Here is a 20,302-nt window from a genome sequence, read left to right as displayed (position 1 = left end):
GGGGCCGGGCCCGTCCCCTCCCACCGCAGCCCCGTGCGTGGAGCCAAGTTCAAACCGCCAGCCCTGGCGGAGCAGGACGCGACGTGGGGCCAACCTGGGGGCCCCCAACGCCTGCGGGGCTCCATGGTGAGTGCGGTGCTTCGAGGGGCGACGGGCCGGAGCCCCGCTGCTGTTGGGATTTGGGGCAGGAGGTGTTAGGATGGGATGGGACTCAAAGAGGTCGGGATGGGGTTTGGGAATTGTTGGGGGTACGGTTGGGACAGGGCTTGGAGCAGCTGGGAATAGGGATCGGTGCGATTGGGGGGGGCTTAGGGATGGGGTTGTGCTGGGTTAGGGAGGGGGCTTGGACTGGTTGGGATGAGTCGGGATGGGGCCGGGTCCGGTCCTGCTGCTCGGGGCTGCTCGGGATGGAGCTCGGGGCTGGACTGGCCGGGAGGGCGTGGAGCTGGCGGGGAGGGACGGTCCGGCCGGGGCTGGGCTGAGACTTGGACCTGGCGGGGCTGGACGTGGGGCTGGTCTTGCGCGGGGCCCCTTCGGAGAGGGATGGAACGGGGACCCCCGAGGCTGGAGGGGAACTGTACGCCTTTGTGCAGCCAGAGGGTAGAGCGAGTGCCGCCCGGAGCTGCTGTATCACTGATGGTGATTTCCCTTATCTCTGTGTATTTGTTGGAGGATTAGAGCTCGGGAAGAGATTAGCTCTGTCCTGCAGCCATACTCCCTGCGTTTCCCTCCTGCAGGAAGGGAACAAGCCTGAGAGCAGCCCGATGTGCGGGCAGTGCTGGCTCTGCTGGCACCAAAGGGAGGAGGGGTAACCCCAGAGCAGCAGCCAGACGTGTTTTCCCCGTGCAGAAGGAAGGGAAGCAGCAACTCTTTGTGCTGCGTGGGCAGTGGGAAGCACCCATAGAGGCCCCTCGGTTCCCGTCCTGCTGCTGCTTGCTGAGCTCTTGGAACCCCCCCATGCCAGGCTGGGCTGCCTGGAAATGCTGTAAACTCTGTGCTTTCTCCTGGAATTTGGTCCCAGTTGTTTAATAAGGCACTTCAGGGAAGTCATTGCTGGCTTAATGGTTTGAGCAAAATTACGTGGCCTTGTCTTCCTGGCGGCAGAGGCTTCCTGAGAGCAGCTCTGGACTTTGGACAGGCCGACCTCATGGAAGCAGCATTCCCCTTTGGGGAGTTACACCCCTGGGTTCTGTGCATTGCTGTCTGTAGGTCTGCAGCCTTGCACCGTGTTGGGTTTGCATGTCGCATCGCGTTGTGCTCCCTTTGCTCCTGCTGAACTTTGGGAGTGTTGGGGTGGGATGGACTCTTAGGAGCAGCCCTCTGTCCAGGGGGGAGCACGGAGCTGATGTAGGTCTCAGGAGTTGGAAACCTGGAGGGTTTCTTCCTTGAGTAGCAGCTGATGTGGAGATCCAGAAAGCAGAGGGGAAGCCCAAGCCCTGAGCTGTAGATGGATCCCTCCCTACCACTTGTGCTTTGGCTGCAGCACAGAGGCTGTTTTGAAGGGTGCTGAGCTACTCTCTGCCTGCCCAGACCTGACACCTGGAGCTGGGGAAAAGCTGGGCCTGGTGGGGGGGTTTTCACTGCAGACAGGAGCAGGCAGCGATGCCCAGTGCCAGGACGGGCCCCAAGCACTGTGCCATCCCACAGCGGTGCTGCTGTTGCTGCTCAGGGGGAGCTGGGCCACCAACATTCTTTCACAGCAGATGCTGAGCATGCACAGTGCTTCCCATCCTCAGCCTGCTGCTCAAATATCCCTGATCCCGGTCATCTGAGGCTGTGCTGGCTTTCCTTCAACCTTTCTTCAAAGAACCTGAGCTCATCCCACAGAGTGTCCTGGTGTGCGGTTCCCAGTGAGCTCAGGTGTCAAGCATTTGGGTTTCCCCGTTCTGCAGGGAGGGCTGTTGGGTGGTGAGGCTGCTCTGGGCTTTGTGGAAAGGTAGGGAGCATCTTTCCATGCAGTCTGGAGCTGTTTGCTTTGAGCTGAGGAGGTTTGTTGGTGGGGAAGCTGCAGCCCCACTCTGCCTTAGGGCATAATCCCAGTTCCCATTGGCCTTCAGGAGGTGGGGAGGGCAGGGGGGGATGACTGTGCTAGAGGGGAGAGCATGCGGACAGGCCCTATGGATGCACAGAGCTCCCACATCTCTGTGCCTGGCACTGCTGTGGGGTCATGAAGAGGGTTGAAAGCAGAGCGGTTGCTGCAGGAGGCGATGGCTTTGCAAGGAGGATGTGGTTGCTCTCTCTCCTGCATGCTGTGTTTATAAAGGAGGGGATGAGTCTGCTTGCCATCCTTGAGCTCTCCCATGGCTGACGTTGAGCCCTTCCCTGCACAGCTTCTCCCCAGGGCCCTCTCCTGCGCCGTGCTGCTGCTGCTGCTCGCTGCTGTGCTGGGCAGGGGCTGGAGGTGCAGCATTGCCAGGATCCTGCGGCAATACCGAGCTGTCATCTTCCATGAGATCCAGAACCTGGTGAGCTGGGAGAGAAGGGGGGAATCACAGAACAGTTTGGGTTGGAAGGGACCTTAAATGTAACGTTGGGTTGTGTGTGAGTGCTGCAGGGTGGTGGGGAGATGTTGCTGTGCTTGAATGCAGGACTCCTGTCCCTTGTGGAACGCAGCAGTGCTTCATGGCTTGTTTCTGCAGAAAAACCTGAGCGGGTCGGCAGAGAGGAGCAGTCGGGCCGGGCCAGTGTGCCGCTCTGACAAGGTGAGCTCCAGGGCTGGGGCACATTGTGGGCTTGAGTCATCGAGCCCCATCCCTGCCTGCCTTCCTTTCTCCCTCCCAGGACCAGAGGATCCTGCAGTCCATCTACAACATCAGCATGTCGCTGCGGGACATGGCAGGAGGTGCTTTGCGGGGCCCCGAGGAGGCAGCAGTATGGAAGGTGGTCCGGGACACTGAGTTTGTGCTCAGGGAGAACTGCAGGCGGATCAGCAAGGTGAGAGCATTGCCCCTTCCCCATCACCCCATGGATCCCAGTTTGCCACCCTGTGCATGAGAAATCTCTGGGCTCTCCCTGCAGCATCCTCAAGGGCGAAGGGCTGCTCTGAGTTTATGCTGTGGGCACAACCTTGAGAGCTTCCACCTGCCTGGCCCTGGGCTGGAGGCTGCACCCAGCAAGTAGTCCTGGTGGGTGGGTGGGTGCTCCAGTCTTGACCCAAAGCATCGATCTGGGCATCCCCAGGACTTTGCTGGGGAAATCCCAGCAGGGGAGAATCTCCTACCACAAAGAGTTCATTAACCAGTGGGGAAGCCCCAGGGTTCTCCCAGCTCTGCCTGGCAAGGTGCTGGGGTCACATCCCTGCTGCAGTCAGCTTGGGTTAATGCCATCCCGCAGTGTGTGGGGCCAGCATCCTCCCCTGGCATAGGGTGACATGGTGGTGGCTGCTGTGTCCCCATACCTGACTCCCTCACCCCCAGCACAGCCCCCTGCGCCCCCCACTGCAGCCACACCGCAGGAGGCAGCAGCTGAAGGAGATCTCACGCAAGGCACGGAGGCTGGCCACGTGCTGGGAGAAGCTCAACGTGCTGCATGCAGCCCCCCGGGACTCATAGGGGCTGCCCCAACACCTCATCCTGCATCTGGGTTCATGGCTGCTGGCATCCTGCGTCGAACCCTGAGGTGAATTGAATTCCACAGCTGGGCCAGCAGATATGGGCAGGTGCCCATGTTGAGTTCATCCTCCTGGCCCATATGGAACACAGGGACCACAACCCAAAACCTGGGGAAGAAGAAGGGGTGTAGTGCAGAAAACCGAGATGCAGTGATTTCTGTGCTGCTCCTTGCCCTGCATCCCCTCCCCCTGCTGCCCTATGGGGACACCAGCTGCTCTCCTGAGAGAGGACAATGCAACCCAACGGGGCTGAGGGTTCTGCTGGCACTGGAGTGCTGTGTGTCCATCTGTGGGCAGAGGGATGTTGTGCATCCCCAATGTGTGTGGCTCCGGGACTGGGAGAACTGCCCTGGGTGCCTGGTTGTGTGATGAGGACCTTGGGGAGCAATGGGATAAACATCTGGGGAACAGAGGGCCAGTACGAGCATGGCTGGGAGGGACCCTTAGGGGGTGAGCGCAGCCCTAAGGGCCGTGCCTTGGTTGGGAGACCAGAAATAAATCCTCTCCTGGCTCTGCAGCCCCGAGCTTTGTGTGGGATGGGGGCTCACTGCGGCGGGGCTGCTCTCGCTGGTTCAGCTTCCCCAACGCTTCTCTCCCCCCAAAGCTGCGGGGAACGGCGGTGCGGGACGCGAGGTGGCAGCAGCGGGCTGTGAGCCGGCACGGCCCCCATGTGCTGCTGTGCTGGAGCGGGGGATGCAAGGTGGGGGTCCAACCTTTCGGGATCGTGCACAGCTTGTGCTGCTGGAGGAAGCGGGGTGGGGTGGGATGGGGCCGTGCGGTGCTGCGTTGTTCTCCTCGGGGTGATGGAGGGAGGTGACACCGCAGCGGCACCGCCTGCAGAAAAGCGTTTGAGTGGCCGATGGTTTTGCAGCAATCTCTGCCTTCTTGGGGACGGGGAACCCGGTGCGGAGGCAGGAATGACTGCATGGAAAGGAAGGAAAGAGTGAAGGAAGAGACTTAAGGGAGGGAGGGGAAAAGCGAGGTCGAAACGCCGGTGGAATCACAGCAAAACAGCCGGAAAAAGGAAACGGGCCTGAAAAGTCACATAAAAATAGCAGCGAGGCGAGCCCAAGTGTGCAGCACATGGGAGTGAGCGCATTTCCTTCGAGGGCAGCACCACACGCTCCCGGCTGCTCTGGGTGGGGGGGGGGCTACTCTGATGTGGCTCCAGCAACCGCTGCCTCCCTGCAGCCCTCCCTGCCCTCCCCCCGGCCGCTGCTCGGTGCCAGGCGCTTGGCATCCTGTCGGCACCACGCCAGCCTCCGCCTCGCTCAAGAGCGGCTGGTGTGCAGGGTAAGGACGTGACATGCATCGTGCAGGAGGAGATGCCGCACTGGGATGAGTTGCACTGGGATGTGCCGAGCTGGGATGCGTGCAAGGAGCCGGCTGTGCCTGCGCAGCCACGTGCCACGCTGTCCCACAGGTGTGTGCATGCCCTGCTGGTGATCGCCTTCCCAGCTGCATCCCAGCGCTTTGCAAACAGCGCAATCACCGCTTCCTCCCTTCGCCTCTTGTTTTGCAATCAGCGCCCCAGGGAGTGGGGTCAGCTGCTCTGTGCCAGGATCAGCGTGCTGCAGCCCGAACCCTGCGAGCTGGCAGCGCACCCAGCTGGTCCATCGATGCAGAGCTGATACCGGGGGCACGTTTCGCCCTTTTGCAGTGCTACGTCCCAGCAAAGAGCTGTTCGGATGGAGCAGCGCCATCCCCATCCTGGGAACGGAGCGGCCCCGAACCTCAGCAATCGAGGACCGCATGCCCTGCCCCGCTGCTCAGCTGCAGTGCTCGTGGGGCGGGGGATATGGGGCCGGAGATGGGGCTGTCAGCCCCATATGGGCACGGAGTGAGCGCTGGGGGCACTGGCACACGCAGCCTGTGTCTGACAAAGAAGAAGAGCGTTTTGTTCTCTCCCATCTCCCTGCAGCATCGTAAAGCTGTTGAAAGCCCAGATTTACGGTGTGATAAACGCTAGGGGCTCTGGTTAATATTTTACTGCTTCATCCTTTGGAGAGAGGCGGTGGTGGAGGAGAGCTGGGCTCGGGGCGGCACACCCAGCAGCGGCTCTGCCCGGCTCCGGCTGCGGGACAGCGAGTCCCGGGGGATGGGGACAGCAGGGAGTGGGGCAGCACAGAGCCGTGCTGTGGCCCAGGTGGGTGCTGGCACCCCTGGCTATGGGGTAGCAGCTCCAAGAGCCCTGATCCCATATGGACACTGTGGGTGGGCACTGAGCTGGGGGTGTCGTAGCCCCCACAGGAGCACCAGGCTGGGAACATTGAACACAAACCCCGGGGTCCCGCAGTAGGGAAGGGCAGCCCCCACCCCCCCATAGCTTCCCAGGCTATTGCTTGCTGCTTTGGAAGGCATCTGCCGACCAGATTGGGCCCATGCTGGGACGTGCCACCAAGCTGTGGGCATGGCTCTGGGTGCTCACATTGCCCTCTCCCCGGCACACTGTGCAGCCCCATGGGTGCTGGATGCAGCCTGACTGTGCTGGTGAAGCAATGCCTGCAGTGCTGGGTGCTCTGCAGGAGGTTGCAGCCCTGCTGGGATGGGATGGGGGTGCTGGGAAACAGCTCAGAGCTGAGGGGTGTGTTTGCAAAGAGGCTGAGGGGGTAAAGCATGCAAACTCCAAAAGGGAGCAGAGAGGGGCCTGTGCTGTGCTGCTGTATGTGATGAGCAAAGGGGCTGTAGCTTTGGGGCTGAGTGTACATGTGGATGTGAATGTGTGCATGTGGGTGTGCATGCCTGTTCACGTGTGTGCATGTGATTCTAGCTCAGCAGTAGCTGCACCCTCTGGAGCTGCCAGCACCCTCCTCTGTGTCCTTGTTGGAGCTGCAGCCATGCAGTGGGATGCCAGCAAAGTGAGATGCTGGGCTCAGTCAGAGCAACACCAATCCCAAAACCTGATGGCATCACAGCTCCATGGGGCAGCACAGGCTCCAGCGGCCCTTGATGTGTGATGTGGGCTGGATGGCAGGAAGGGACCAGGCTCTGCTTCATGCCCCCCCCCCGCACACCTCCACGAGGCCACGTTGTTGCTGCTGGCGCACTGTGGCTGTGCTCAGCCCCCATCCCCACTGCTCGGCCTGTGGCACCCTCCGCCAGGGCCCATTGTTCTGCAGCGCCGGGCTGCGGGGCAGGATTCCTTTGTCAGAACTGAACAATATTTTATTCTAACAATTAACCAAACCCGCCCGGGCTGCTGAGCCTGGTTGTGATTATTGGAGGGCGAATTCCCCAGCTTCGCTCTCGGTGTTGGCTCTGCCTGGGGCCACGCGAGGCAGTGGGGATGCAGCCCCAAGCTGTGGGGCTCAGAGTGGGGTCCCTATGTGCCCAGAGCTCCCATCCCTGCATGAAGGCACTGGGGGGGGGGGGGGGGCTTTTCACTGCCTTTACCCCCCTTTGGGAGCCTTCGACGTGGTCTCTGTGGCAGTGATGGAGCAGGAGTGCGGTGACTCATGGAGATGGAGAGAGGGCTGTGAATCACAGCCCTCCCCAGGCAGGATGCGGCCCCGTGCTGCCTGCCGTCAAGGGACCGCAGCCTTTGTCCTCAGTGGGGTGGCAGTGGGGCCAGGCTGCGTGTGATGGGGCTGCTGCTCTTCCTACAGGGGCTCCCATGCTGCCTTCTGCTCTCCCAGCCCTGGTGTTGGGGTACGGAGAGAGTTCCATGAGTTGAGGGTCCTTCCTGCAGTCTGGCTCTGTCTGAGCAGCAATCTGGGCAGTGCTGGCCAAAAAGGGAGGCAGCTCCCTGTGCAATTTATCTGGGGAGCCCTGATGGAGTTTGGGTTATCCAGGACACTGTAGCTTATGAAATCCCCCTGAAATCCCTTGCTTGCAGTCATCTCATCTACCACACTGCTTCCAGCCCTGCAGTTCTCTGGCAGCAATGCGGTGGGGAAGCGCAGGGAAGCATAGGGATGTTGGCCATCCCATGTTGGCAGGTAGGGAAGAGACATCCACAGACATAAAGCCTGATCCATGGGACTGCGGATCCATAGGGTTGTGCGCTTGACTCCTGACAATGCATGGGGGCAGAGGTTTGCAGCCTTGAGGTGGGTGTGGGCAGAAGGCTGCTGCAAAGGAGCAACCTCAGCAGCCAGAGCTGTGCATTCTGCATGAGCTGCTGGAAATGCCATAGAATGTCCCACGTTTGGTGCCTATTCACACTCCTTCGTGGCCAGGGGGACTCCCTCGGTGCTGCCACCCAGTGCTGGGGGGCTCTCTGTCCTCTCCTGGAGCTTAAAGTACAGCGCATCCTCGAAGCACAGCGGTTCAGGTGGTGGGGCCAGGCAGGGCAGGCGCAGTGCAGCACCCACCAGCATCCCGGCGAGCAGCGAGCCACCGAGGGCCACCACCAGCCCAACTGCTTGCCACTGTGCCTGCCCGTGCCTTGCTGCCTCGCTGCCATCCCCAGGGGCCACCAAAGCAGCTACAATGCTAGCCACCGCACCGAGGATGCCGGGCAAGCCGTGCAGGTTGTGGATCCCACAGCGGTCCTGCAGTGACAGCTTCTTTGCCAGGAGTGGGGTGAGGAACTGAAAGCCAAGGATGCACAGCAGTGAGGAGAGACTGCCCAGTGCCAGGGCAGCTGCTGGAGTGATATGCATGTCAGCCACTGCACCGATGGCCACTCCGCCCGCCAGGCTGCCGTTCTGCAGATGTCCCGCACTCAGCTTGCCATCACGTTCCAGCAGGATGGAGATCAGCACAGTGGTGATGACACTGGCACTCAGTGCCAAGAGGGTGTGCAGGATGGCACGGTGCTGGGCATCCCCTGGTTGGCACAGCACAGCCACGAAGCTGGGCCAGAACACCCAGAGGATGAGTGCTCCCAGCAGGGCCAGGAGGTCGGAGCGCGGCGTTGGGGTCTCTTTAGGGTGCGCCGTTGGCTTTGTGTTTCCAAACAGGGCTTTGGACACACCAAGGCCAAAGTAGCAGGCAAAGACATGGATGGTGATGGTGCCACCCACATCCAGGACACCCAGCCGGGTGACAATGAGCCACTCGCTGGCCAGGTAGATGGGCACCTCGCAGAGGGCCATGGCCAGCAGCTGGCTGGGACTTGTCCTGCCCAGCATGGCTCCTGCTGAGATGAGCACAGTGACAGCAGCAAACTCAGCGCTGAGCATGCTGTGGAGCCCCAGCAGTGCTTTGCCATGGTTCAGGCGGTCCAGCAGACCCTGCAGCATCAGTGCCCACTGCGCTGAGACATTGAGCAGGAGGAAGTTATGGGTCAATGCGCTGAGCCCGTAGCGGGGCAGAAAAGCCAGCAGCAGCCCCAGTCCCACCACCAGCATCACCTGGATGTCCTGGAAGAAGGGGAAGGTGCTGTGGAGCTGCTTGGCTGCATTCTCGGTGTCTTCTGAGTTTGTGGGTGCAGCAGAATGCTGGTCATAGGTGATGAAGAGGGCGAAGAAGAGCAGCAGGGCGGCTTGGAACAACCCCAGTGAGAGGGGCAGGAGGCAGCGGGTGCTGGAGGGTGGTGGCAGTGCCATCCCCGAGGTGGGGACAGGATGGTGGCAGTGGTGCAGCAGCACAAGGGCTGGTGCTGAGCTGCGCTCCGCCGCGTGTTGGGGATTTTATGGCCACAGTTAATTTTTAACAGGAAATAGGAGCTGATGGACCAGGAGGCTTTTCTCCCTGCCGCCCCCCTTCCACTTCTTTTAGTGCAATAAACGACCCCCTCGCTCCTGTTTGGCCACCATAAAAATTGGATGCAAGGCTTTTTGGGTCTTGATGAGATCAAAGGGCAGCTGCTGAGGGGCAGCAGAGCAGCCCATGGGGCTGGCAGTGATGTTGGGATTGAGGGGAACACAGTGATATAACACCCACTTTCGCCCATCTGCAACCCCAGAGCCAGAACCCATCAGCAGTACCACTGCTGGGAGGGTCCCCCATGTGGGTACACAGCAGGACATGCCTGAGCGCTGCCGGCTCTGCCCGGATGGGGACAGCTCCAGGCTCACCATGGCTTTGGTACCACGCACGCGTTGCCCAACCTTCACGATGCCCCGTAAAGCCCCGAAATCGGGCCGCAAAGATCTTTTTCTCACAGGTTTGTGTTGGCTTGAATGGTTGGAAATTCATTAACAATTAGCGCGCGAGAAAAACAAAGCCCAGAGCAGCCAAGCAGCTACCCCGAAGTTTCTGGGTTGCTGTTTAATGTGACATTTTGCCAGTGAATGTCTGGAAAAAAAATATGAGAACCACAAGAACAAAAGGCAGAAGGGTTGGTAAATATTTGTTCCAGAGAGAAGATATTTTTGTGCTGTCCCTGATCTCAACACCCCTGCCGCGGGCGCTGGCTCCACGCCGCTCTTCGTCATTGTTACTGGAGGATGAGGCAGGCGAGGGCGCAAAATGGGAAACAATTGTTGAATAATCCGCGCGCGGCCGCGTTGCCAAACCCTTCCCTGCCATTTTTCAACACAGTGATGCTGGAAATCGGGGCAACGCCGATAGGAGGTGTGTTGGAGGGAGCGCCTTTGGGTACGGCGATGGGGTTGAGTTGTGCTGAGCCACCTCGGACTGCAAAATAAAGGGCAGAGCGCTGTGAGGATTTGTGTGCTGGGACCAGGGGATGCTCCATCCTAAGCAGCAGAGGTTCAGGATCATCCTTTCCATGTGGCTGGGGCAGGAGATTGTCATTTTGGGACCGCAAGGATGAATGGGGTTGACCTGATGTCTCCAAGGACTGGTGGTCGATGTGGGGCTGGGGTGTGCAATGGGGTGCCCCACAGCAGAGCAGAGTGGCTCTGGGACTCCTCCTGCTCCCCTCTCTTCCCCCACCCTGTGCCGTGGGGCAGAGGGGATGCCCTGTCCTTCTCACAGATACAAAAAAGGGAAAGAAAAGATGTTTCAGCACAGCTGACCCCTCACCCGTAGCCCATTGCCACATCACCCACCTGATGGGTTTCAATTTGGGGTTTCCAATGGCATGGCAAATTGTTGCAACAAGCATAAGCACTTTGGTTGAGGGCATGTTTAAAGGCTGGAGAAAATGCTGTTTGGAAAAGCTGCCTGGAAGCAAAGGAAAGCTTTGAGCAGGTATTTAACAAGCAGAGAGCTGGGGGCTGTATGGGGACCTGATGGCCCCTTATCTCTGTCAGTGGCTGATAGTGAACTGTGGGCTCAGTGGATGCCCTATGCTCCTTGGGTGGGTGCTCTCTTTCCAGCTGGAAATCTTGCCAGAGCAATGCTGGAGGCTTTAGGACATTCATATGGGCTAACAGAGGCACAAAGCTGAGGGCAGCCAGTACGGTGCTGCTCGGCACCCTGACACCTTACCCCAACCCACCCCAAGCTTCCAAACCCACACGAGGGCAAAGAGCAGTGATGCTGTCTGTCCTCAGGCCAAGGACCCCACTGCAGAGCGCAGGGGACCCTGCTGGGGTGCGATTAAAAAATAACCTTTATGGCCCCCATAAAGAGAGGGCAAAGTTTCAAGAGGTCACCAGGGAAGGGAAAGTCCCCCTGGCCCCATTGGCACCCCCAGCCCCATGGAGCCGTCAATGATTAACCCACAGAGCGGGGTGTGCCTATGGGACACTGCTGTCCCCACAGTGTGGGGGCAATAGGGGAAAAGTCCGGTCCTTCCAGGACCATTTGGAAGGATGAGTTTTGTAGGGATGAGTTTTGTGGGATGGGTTTTATAGGATAAGTTTCACTTCGGCACCGGAGCGCAGGGATAGAGGAAGCGTCTGGAAAGGAGCGGGGTGGTGGGGTGGGAGAGCTGCTTTCCACCCCCCACATCCCCCTTTCACTGCGTGGGCAGTTGTTTTATGGCAGGAGGGCCGGGGAACCATTTTAGCATGATCCAGGCTGAGACTGCTCGAGGAGTTCCCCGCTGAGGGCTGGATACAAAGAAAAGCGGAATTAACGGCGGGTCATATAAGGCAACAGGATCTGACAGATCCGAGCCAATGTATGCTGGCAGCAGCCAGTCCGTGGCACTGTGAGAAAACACTCCTGCAAATTTAACAAATCCCTATGGTCTAGAAAGTCATGTACAAGAAATTACTAATGAAGGGATCTAGTCATATCTGGATTTCCAGACGCTGGTCATAGTCCCACCGCATCTCGCAGGCCATATAAGTACATGGATCTGCATCCAGGGCGCTGAGGACCGGGAGGATTGTTCAGATCTTCTGCGTCACGGCAGGGCTTGGGGACACGGTGTGGGGAAGGGTCCTGTGTATGGGATGGCTGGGGGAGTGTGGGGCTGCAGTGGTATCAGGGTGGCATCATGCTGACGTCAGGCTGGTATCAGTGTGGAAGGGGGCCAGGACACCCACTAAGGGATGCTCAGCCAAGGCACCATGCGGTGCCCGAGGGCTGCTGGGGACTGCCCTGCTTTCCTGCTTTCCTTCCTGGCTTGGTGTCACCCCATGGGCACAACAGAAGTTGCATTTCCTAAAGAGCTGTTGTTGTGCTGCTGCCTATGAAGGTTCCCCTCCTACCTCTTCCAGCTCTGTAGGTCCTACATAAACACTTGCTATAGGTCTGACCCAAACACACAGTTTACATCCTGCACAAGTGCTTAGTGTAGGTCCTACCCAAACACCCACTCTAAGTCCTACCTGAAAACTCATTGTAGATCCTGCTTAAATACCCATTGTAGGTCCTACCCAAACACCCACTGTAGGCCCTACCCAAATGCTCATTGTAGATCCTACCCAAACACAAAGCATATTTCCTACACTGACATGTAGTATAGGTCTTACAGAAACACACGATGTATGTCCTACCCAAACACGTAGTGTATGTCCTACACAAATGTAGATTCTACCCAAACACCCAGTGTAGGTCCTACCTGAATACATAGTGTAGGTCCTACCCAAACACATAGTGTAGGTCCTACCCAAACACCCAATGTAGGTCCTACCCAAACATATAATGTAGGTCCTATCCAAACACATAGTGTAGGTCCTACCCAAGCACCCAGTGTAGGTCCTACCCAAATGCCCGGCTATTTTCTAACCCATCCCTTTTTCTTCCCCCAAAGCCGTCACGGCGATGCCGCAACCTCCACCAGCGACCGGCTGGTTCTGCCCCATGGAGCCGGGCAGGTGGCCAGCCCCCCCCCCCTGAGCCCCTCTCTCTGCCCAGGGACAAAGAGGAACAGACGTCACCACGCATCACGCGGCCGCGGCCCGCTCCATCTTGTTAGCACATTGTGTAACACAACATGTGGAGGCGCCGGGACCGCACACACATGCGCTCCCCAACAGCCCAATGAGGGGGGAACGAAAGAAGAAGAGAGAAAAAAAAAAAAAAAGAAGAAGAAAAAAAAAGAGAGAAAAAAAAAAAAAAAAAAAAGGAAGCAATTTAAGCTTTGAATCTTTCTCTTTAAAATGTTCTCATGGCTTCATTAGAATTTGCAGCCACAGAGGCTTTGAAGAGCCTGGTATAAGGAGTGAAACATCTGGAAAAATTAGGATTAATGAAAACATAATTCCCAAGACTAAAGGAAAGATTAATCCTGCGTTACCACTTGTGTGTTCCACAGCTTTTCCCCAGCTCGTAACGCTGAACTTATTAAATCGCCTTGAGCTGAGTTTTCCTTTTTCTCTCTCCCTCCCCTATTGAGCCCAATGGAAGCGACTGATGCCAAACGTAACCATAACCAACTGCGCCGAGCAGCGCGTGTGCGCCCGCCCGCCCCACTCCCAGGTGGGCTGGGGGGGTTGGGCAGTGGGGTGGGGGCTGTGTGGGGCGGTGGGTGCTGTGCTTACAGGGCTGCACCTGCTGAGCTCGGCAGGATGGGGCCGACGTGCTGCTGGGATGAGGGATGTGGTGATTTGGGGGCTACATTTGGGAAGAAACCGATGTAAAGAATGGGTTTGGGAAGAAGTGCTCGGCTAGTTCCCGGGGTGTTGGGTGGCACTTCTGCAAGCACAAGGCTTGTCATGGCTGTGGGAGGGCAGTGTCATGTCACACTGTGCAATGCCGTGCAGTGCTGTGCAATGCCATGCAATGCCATGCTCTATAATGCTGTGCTGTCCAGTCTTTATTGTGTAATACTGTACAGTGCCATGCAGTCCTGTGCTGTGCCATGCAATGTCATGCAATGTCATGCTGTGCCATGCAGTGCTGTGCCATGCAAAGCCATACCGTGCAATACCATGCCATGCTGTGCAATGCTGTACAGTGCTGTGCACTGCCCGTGCTGGCACCACCCTTCACTGCTGCGTTTTGTTGCTGCTGGGGTGAGGCTGTGAGCTGGGCATTGAGCAATGCTTGCCCTGTGCCAGCTGCTCCACGGGCGATGCTGCTCTGCGTGGGGTTCCTGCTAGTGCGGCTGCACGGTGGGGGTCCTGCAGTGGGGATGGGGCATACTGCAGTGCCGGAGATACTCAGAGATCAACCGTGCCATGCAGCCCTGGTCCAGCCCCAGCAAAGGCCTGGGTAGGGCTGGCATGGGATATGAGGCTGACCTTGGTGGTACTGAGGCTTTACACAGAGAGAGAGCAGCTGGAGAAGCTGTTCTTTGAGGGAAAAAAAAACCTTTTCTCTGTAGAATACTGCAGCAGATTCCTATTTATTTGGGGCATTGATAATGCATGGGAAAAATGTATCATGGGAGCAGTGGCGGTGGTGGGTTTGGGGGTCCTGTCAAGTGCTTGTCCCTTGTGTGGAGCTCAGCTACATCCCTTTGCTCCATGTCTCTTTGCTCCATCACTGCAAAGCCCGGCTGCCCAGATGCTAATGTGCGAAAACGGATGCAATCAGCGTCGGTGCGCTCCTCTCCCCAAATTAAACACCAGTACATATGTCTATAGAGTGGTGTTTATTTAGCATAATAAAAGAAGGCAGATTTCACTTCATTACGCCTTAATCCATCCCACGTTTGGCTGGGGGGAAGGCCGGGCAGCGTGAGCCCTGCGTTGAGGCCAGCTGCTCCGCAGAGCACAGCAGCTTGTGCAGAGCCAGCTCACAGCTGTGTGTCCGGCTGCCCAGGGCCATGCTGGGGTCTGCAGGGGTGGGGATGCTCCCAGGGCTGAGCAGGCCCCCAGGGCTGGAGGAGCAGCACGTGCTGGGGGTGCTGGCTATGGAGCAGTGCGTCCCCTCTGTGTGTCCCCACTGGGGTTTGGATGACAGCATTGGCTGGTGCTGTGTGTGCCATCAGCTCATGGGGAAGGCAGGTGTGGGCCTGGGCAGGGCTGCAGCCGGCATGGCCAGAGGTGTGTTTGTGCCATGCGTGGGGAAAACGTGCACAATTGGCCCATGTGTGGGGATTAAAGGCACGTTTACCCCATGCACAAGGATAAAGGACACATCTGCCCCACGCATGGGAGTAAAGAATACATCTGCGCCTTGAATGGGAGTAAGGAACGTATCTGCCCCTTTCAATGGAATAAGTAGCACATTTACCCCATGCATGGGGATAGAGAATGTATCTGTTCTTTAAATAGGGATAAAGGGCACATCTACCCTATATGCATGCAGATAAAATATATTTATGAAGTATATGCCTTATGCATAAGGATAAAGGACGTATCTGCCCACTGCATGGGGACAAGGGACATATTTACCCCATGCATAGGGGTAAAGGGCACACCTGTTCCGTGCATGAGGAAGAAGAGCACATCTGCCCCATGCACAGGATGGATACCTGGTGTCTATCCCCACTCTGTGTAAGCCCTGGCAGAGGACCAGGCTCCCAGGACAGCCGGGAGGACATCGTGCCTCACTGGACAGGACAGCCCATGGGGGGCTCTCCATGCACACAGGGACTTCACTGCAGTGCTCCAAGAGTGGCAGCCAGGACTCCCCACTGGGGCTGTGCCATAGAGGTGACACCGGCGCAGCGCTTCACTCCCTCCTTCCCACGCCTCTCCCTGTTGTTTTCCAAAGAGGAAATCTGCAACCTTGCTCTTTTTTGTTGTTCAATGTGCTGTTGTTCTGTGCGTGTGCACAGCGCGGGGCCCAGCTGGAGGTGGTGGCGGCGGTGCCGACGGGCGCCAGGTGCCCGTCACTGTGTGGACAATGGCGGCGGCACCCACAGCGCATTGTGTGTGGGAGGGGGAGATGGATGGAGGTCACATCCTGCTGCTCTTCCCGTGCCCGGCACCAGGAAAAAGCTGTGCTTTGTAAATACAAAAATAAACAACAAACTCTTCCCCCCATTTACCACCTTCCCTCTCCCCCCTGCCCCCCCCCCCCCCCCAGCCCCCAACAAACACAACAACAGCGCCGGTGGTATCGGAGCCACCTGCTTGGGGAAGTGATTTTTCATATAGGCAGGAAGCAGGGGGCTAATTAAATCCCAGGTCAAGAACATAAAGGGAGAAAGAAGTTGATGGCAAAAAGTTTATTGTCGCATAGCGCAGCTGGAGAGGTGCGGGAGGTGCCTGGTGATGTGGCAGTGGATGAGGGTGGCACAGAGAGCCAGATATGAGGGTGGGCTGAGAGGAGGAGGAGGAAGAGGAGGGAGGATGAAGGCAGCAGTGGGAATCCCCCTTTCCTCCTCGTGCCACAGCGGTGGGTTCATCCGTGTAGCCCTCACTGAGTGGGAGTGCATGAGATCCCCAATGTCCCCTTCTGCTGCGTGCAGAAAGCCAGCCTGGCCAGACCTACAAGAGTGTCTCAGCCTTCAGCGAGATCATATGAGGTTTCTGTTTCACAAGAAGGAGGATGGCATTTCCATTGTGCTTGCCGGGGAAGTGTTGCAATGTGCGGCCGCTTCCATTCTTTGTCTTCCTCCACGCAGAGGAGGAGTCTCAGCCTCATCCAGAGTGACCCATCACACCCTGTTCCCCCTTCAGCTGCATAATTCAACTCCATTGGCCTCGGCAGCCCTCTGAGGTGGGCACGTGGCTGTGGCGTCCCCATGTTCATGTGGGGCTGTCCCCTCCACCCACCCCTGGCCACTGCTTGTGCCACCAATGCTCTCCATCTCCATAAGAGCTTTGATTAAGCCCAACTTGCTGCTATGAACCGTGGCCAACTGGGGGACCCCAGTGGCTATGGGAACACAACATGAGGGTTATGCTGCATTGGGTGATGCCCAATGACTTCTGTCTTTGCTAGAGACCCAACGCTGAGCTGGCAGCCCTTAAAGCATCACACAAAATGTCATCTTTGGGAACTGTGGACCCATTTTCTATTCCTCATCCATACTCTATATGTGCCTAATGTAAGTCAGTAACGGAGTATGATTATGAAAAATAACTTAGGAAAAGGCAAGCAGCAGCTGGAGAGGCTGCAACTAAGTGAATGCATTGGAAGTGCTGCTGTGCTGGCATCGAGTCCCTCCTACAGCCATCTTGGAGCCACCCAACGGCACCCATTGACAGGTCCTCTCCCCGATGCCATCCACGGTGCCATGGGATGAAGACACAGCCCCAGCCCCGGTGCCGGCCGCGGGCCTCGCTCCAGCTGGGCGCTGTTTTGTAAGGACTCCCGAGCCTCTGCGGCACAGAGATAAGCCCAAGAATTCACCGTCCGTTCCAAATATCCTGTCCGCTTCCGCCCGCCGTCCTCGCGGCCGCTCCAGCCCGTTTGTCTCATTTCCGTAGCCGCACGCTGGGGACAGCTTCCTGTTTTCCCCGTGGCCCCGGGGCGGGCGGTGGGAGGAAGGGCAGGACAATGGCACAGGGATGGAGATGGGGACGGGGATGGGGATGGGGACTGGCGCTGGGTACGCGGCGCTGGGGCTGAGCCGGGGCTCTCCTTGGTGGAGGACAGTTCAGGCTTCTGCTGCAAGGGGAGAGGCTGTGGAGTGAGGAGCTGAGATTGCGGGTTGGCTTCTTTGCCTTTCCTTCTATATGCATCTCTACAAATATGGATGTGTACATTAAGAATTTCACTGTAAACCAGCCTGAACTCTCCCCAGAGCTTGTTCTTCATGCTGCAGTTGGGAACAGCATTGCCGTGAGGAAAAGGAGCCCCCCGCAACCCAGGTACCCCCCCCAGCGTGGCCATGCACAGGATGGGGCAGCAGCTGGGTGTCACTGTTCTGCTCTGCAAAACCCCCAGCTGGGAGACTCTGCCCTCCCCGCAGGCTTAAAGCCACCGCAAAACACTTCTCGGGGTCCCTCCAGGAAAACCACATGTTCCACCGCAGCCTGAATTCCCCCCAGCACAGCACTGAAGGGCTGCATCCCTATGGGGGCTGAGATGCTCCCAGCGCCCACCCGTGGGAACGACGTGGCTGGGGGGGAGCTCTGTTCTCTTTGAGCATCATCTGCACTGGGGGAGTCGGCTGCAGGGCGGCCCCCTCCCCTGGGCACTCGGTTTGGGGCTGCAGTGGGGTGGGGAGAAGGATTTTCCTGCATGTGTCCAGCCGGGCCCTGGCTCCGGAGCCAAGTGTGAGTGTTTACCCGCAGCCTTTCTCATCGCCTGCAGCATGGCAGCAGTTATTCAAAGGCTGGCGGAAGCGAGAGCAGCAACTGAAACAACAATGAAAAGGAAACAGAGTTTGAAAAATTCTCCGTTCATAAATCAGCTGAACTGCAGGTGATCCCCGGGCAGGAGCGAGCCAAGGAAAAGACGCTTCTGGGAGCGGTCCATCCCTACAATGCAGGGAGAGGGACAGCAGGACCCCACAGCTGCAGGTGGGATCGCCCTTGGGGCAGCCCCACGTTGCTGTCACCTCCCCCACGGTGTCCCCCCGCCTTTTTGGGGCCCAGTGCATCACTCTGAAATGGAAAACTCATCAGGGTTCAAGTGAGCGTGGCACGGAGCTGGGAGATGCCAGGGTTAATCGTGGGTTCCTGGTGGCCCTGGCTTCTCGCTGGGATCTCATAAAGGCCTTTTCCTCCTTCAGAATTGGAACTGCTGGTGTGGGATGGGCTCTGCTGTGCACTGGAACAGTCGGGACACAGCTCAGCCTGAACTGGGTCCGTGTCCTCAAAGCTTGGGGTCTCTCCTGTGGTCACCATGGGCTTTGTCACTGCTTTGCCAGCCCCTGTCTCCACCTTATTCATTGCTTCCCCAGACCTGGACATTTCAACTGTTCCCCAAAATCCTTTATGAGACATGACCCAACCTTGGGAAGGGCAAAAAGGGGCTGGAACCTTTGAGGTCTGCACACAAGGGTGGGCAGATGGCTGCAGGATGGGCATGAGGGCAGCAGGATGAGTCCTACATTGGAGCTAATGGGATTTTTTCTGTATGGGAAGGAAGGACTCACTCATGTTCCCCACATGATATGCAGACAGGATCGCTTGTCCATGTCTACCACTCTTGTCCCCTTTCCTTGATTCTCCTGTCATCTTGTCTTTCAGCAGAACTAGAAAACCAGGAGACCACCATAAATAAATCCTGTGTCTTTAAGCAGTTCAGTACGGTACAAGAAAACGCACTCGTTGAATTACAGCTTTTTAATCAAATACATGTAACCATGTCACTTAAAGTGCTCGCGAAAAGCAAGGAAAAAAAAAAGAAACACAATTGGAAGAGCACGATATTAAAACCAGCTGCTTTTTTACCCCCACCACAGTTAATAGTTTTTGAATGTTCTGAATGAGAGAGAAAACAGAGCCAAGCTCCACTTTCATGTCCATCTTTCTGATCAGACCCCATCGGCGGAGGGGAGCGGGGCTGCCATGGCACAGCGGCTGGGCAATGTGGGGCACATGGGATGGATGCTGTGTGCGTTCAGCCCCACTCTTCTTCTCCTCTGCATCTCCTTTCTGTGACCAAGATATGGGTACTTCTCCTGCAACTGAAATGATGCTGAGTTGAGGATGAGCCAGCAGAGATGCAAGCCTGGTCATCAAAAAGCCCAGCAGAGCATGAGGCGGGGATGGGGCAGCTCCCACTGTGCCATACATGCCCAGGAACATCACCATGCTGCATCTCACTCCACCAATTTTAACTCCAACCCATCTCCGGATGCTCCATTTTTTGCCATTTGGAGTTATGGTGACGCAGTTCATCCCCTGTGGGTACCAGTGTTCCTGCAGAATCACTTCCTCTGAGTGTGTCAGTGCAGTCTCCATGCCCCATCCCCCTGCCCCATCTGCTTGGGGCACTCATGCCAGGACCACCTCGACGTCCACCCTGGCCCCACTGGCCGCCGGCCCCCTTCACATCCTGCCAACCACCCCGAGCTGCGCCGTTCCCCCGTAACATGGACCAACGCTCATTAAGCGTGAGGCAGAGACCACCAAATATGTCAAAACACACTTAAAATTTATTGTTTCATACCATACGTTTGAGTCTCTTGAACGCTGGCCAGTGTTTCTCCCTCTCTGCAATGGGGCCTATCTGCTGTCACTGACGCTTCGTATATATGTATAGCCCCTTTTCTTTCTGCCTTCCCCCTTCCCCCCCCCTTCTTTCTTTAAATGAAAAATACAAACAATTGATGGAAAATGTACATTTGTTCCATATGGGACAGTCGGAGCGTGGAGGGGAGCCAGGAGAGTCATTTTTAGGCAGACTCCTCTCTCCAGCGGATGGCTGGACGGCTTCCCAGATCGGCCCCGCGCGGCCTGGCCTGACTCTCCTGATGAGCCTCAGACAGTCTGTGACGCTCCCGAGCCGGCGGGGGGACGTGATCCAGCTCCCCACTGGGACACCCCCTGGGGCCAGTGAGCATGAGTAGGGAAAGGTTTGCACTGAGACCCCTGCAATGGCCCGGAATGGCTGCATGGAAGGTGATGGGGTGGACTTGATTGGTGTGGAGGTTGGGGTTGGGGTGGTTGGGTTGGACAGTCTAGGTTGAGTTAGTAAAACTTTATTGAG

At 57.5% G+C, this 20,302-nt stretch overlaps 1 protein-coding gene and 1 pseudogene across 1 annotated transcript; one reads left to right on the top strand and one right to left on the bottom strand.

Annotated features, from left to right (window-relative positions):
• The first annotated feature begins 555 nt into the window (after window positions 1-555).
• C15H20orf204 (chromosome 15 C20orf204 homolog) lies at window positions 556-3,749 on the top strand. The gene is made up of 5 exons (XM_072350600.1): window positions 556-639; window positions 2,331-2,465; window positions 2,640-2,702; window positions 2,782-2,934; window positions 3,417-3,749. The coding sequence occupies exons 1-5, from the start codon at window positions 637-639 to the stop codon at window positions 3,549-3,551; spliced, it is 489 nt and encodes a 162-aa protein (XP_072206701.1). The 5' UTR covers window positions 556-636; the 3' UTR covers window positions 3,552-3,749.
• A 4,015-nt stretch (window positions 3,750-7,764) lies between these two features.
• LOC140259366 (ammonium transporter Rh type B pseudogene) lies at window positions 7,765-9,102 on the bottom strand (annotated as a pseudogene).
• Between the last annotated feature and the right edge of the window lie 11,200 nt (window positions 9,103-20,302).

This window comes from Excalfactoria chinensis, chromosome 15 (assembly GCF_039878825.1).
Source record: "Excalfactoria chinensis isolate bCotChi1 chromosome 15, bCotChi1.hap2, whole genome shotgun sequence".
Classification (NCBI taxonomy): domain Eukaryota; kingdom Metazoa; phylum Chordata; class Aves; order Galliformes; family Phasianidae; genus Excalfactoria; species Excalfactoria chinensis.
This window is presented reverse-complemented; position numbering and strand designations above follow the sequence as displayed.

Excerpts from the sequence above, each read along its gene's own strand:
- C15H20orf204 (XM_072350600.1), top strand. Across the intron at positions 2,703-2,781 it reads CAGTGTGCCGCTCTGACAAG|GACCAGAGGATCCTGCAGTC; the intron begins GTGAGCTCCAGG and ends TCTCCCTCCCAG. Across the intron at positions 2,935-3,416 it reads ACTGCAGGCGGATCAGCAAG|CACAGCCCCCTGCGCCCCCC; the intron begins GTGAGAGCATTG and ends CCTCACCCCCAG.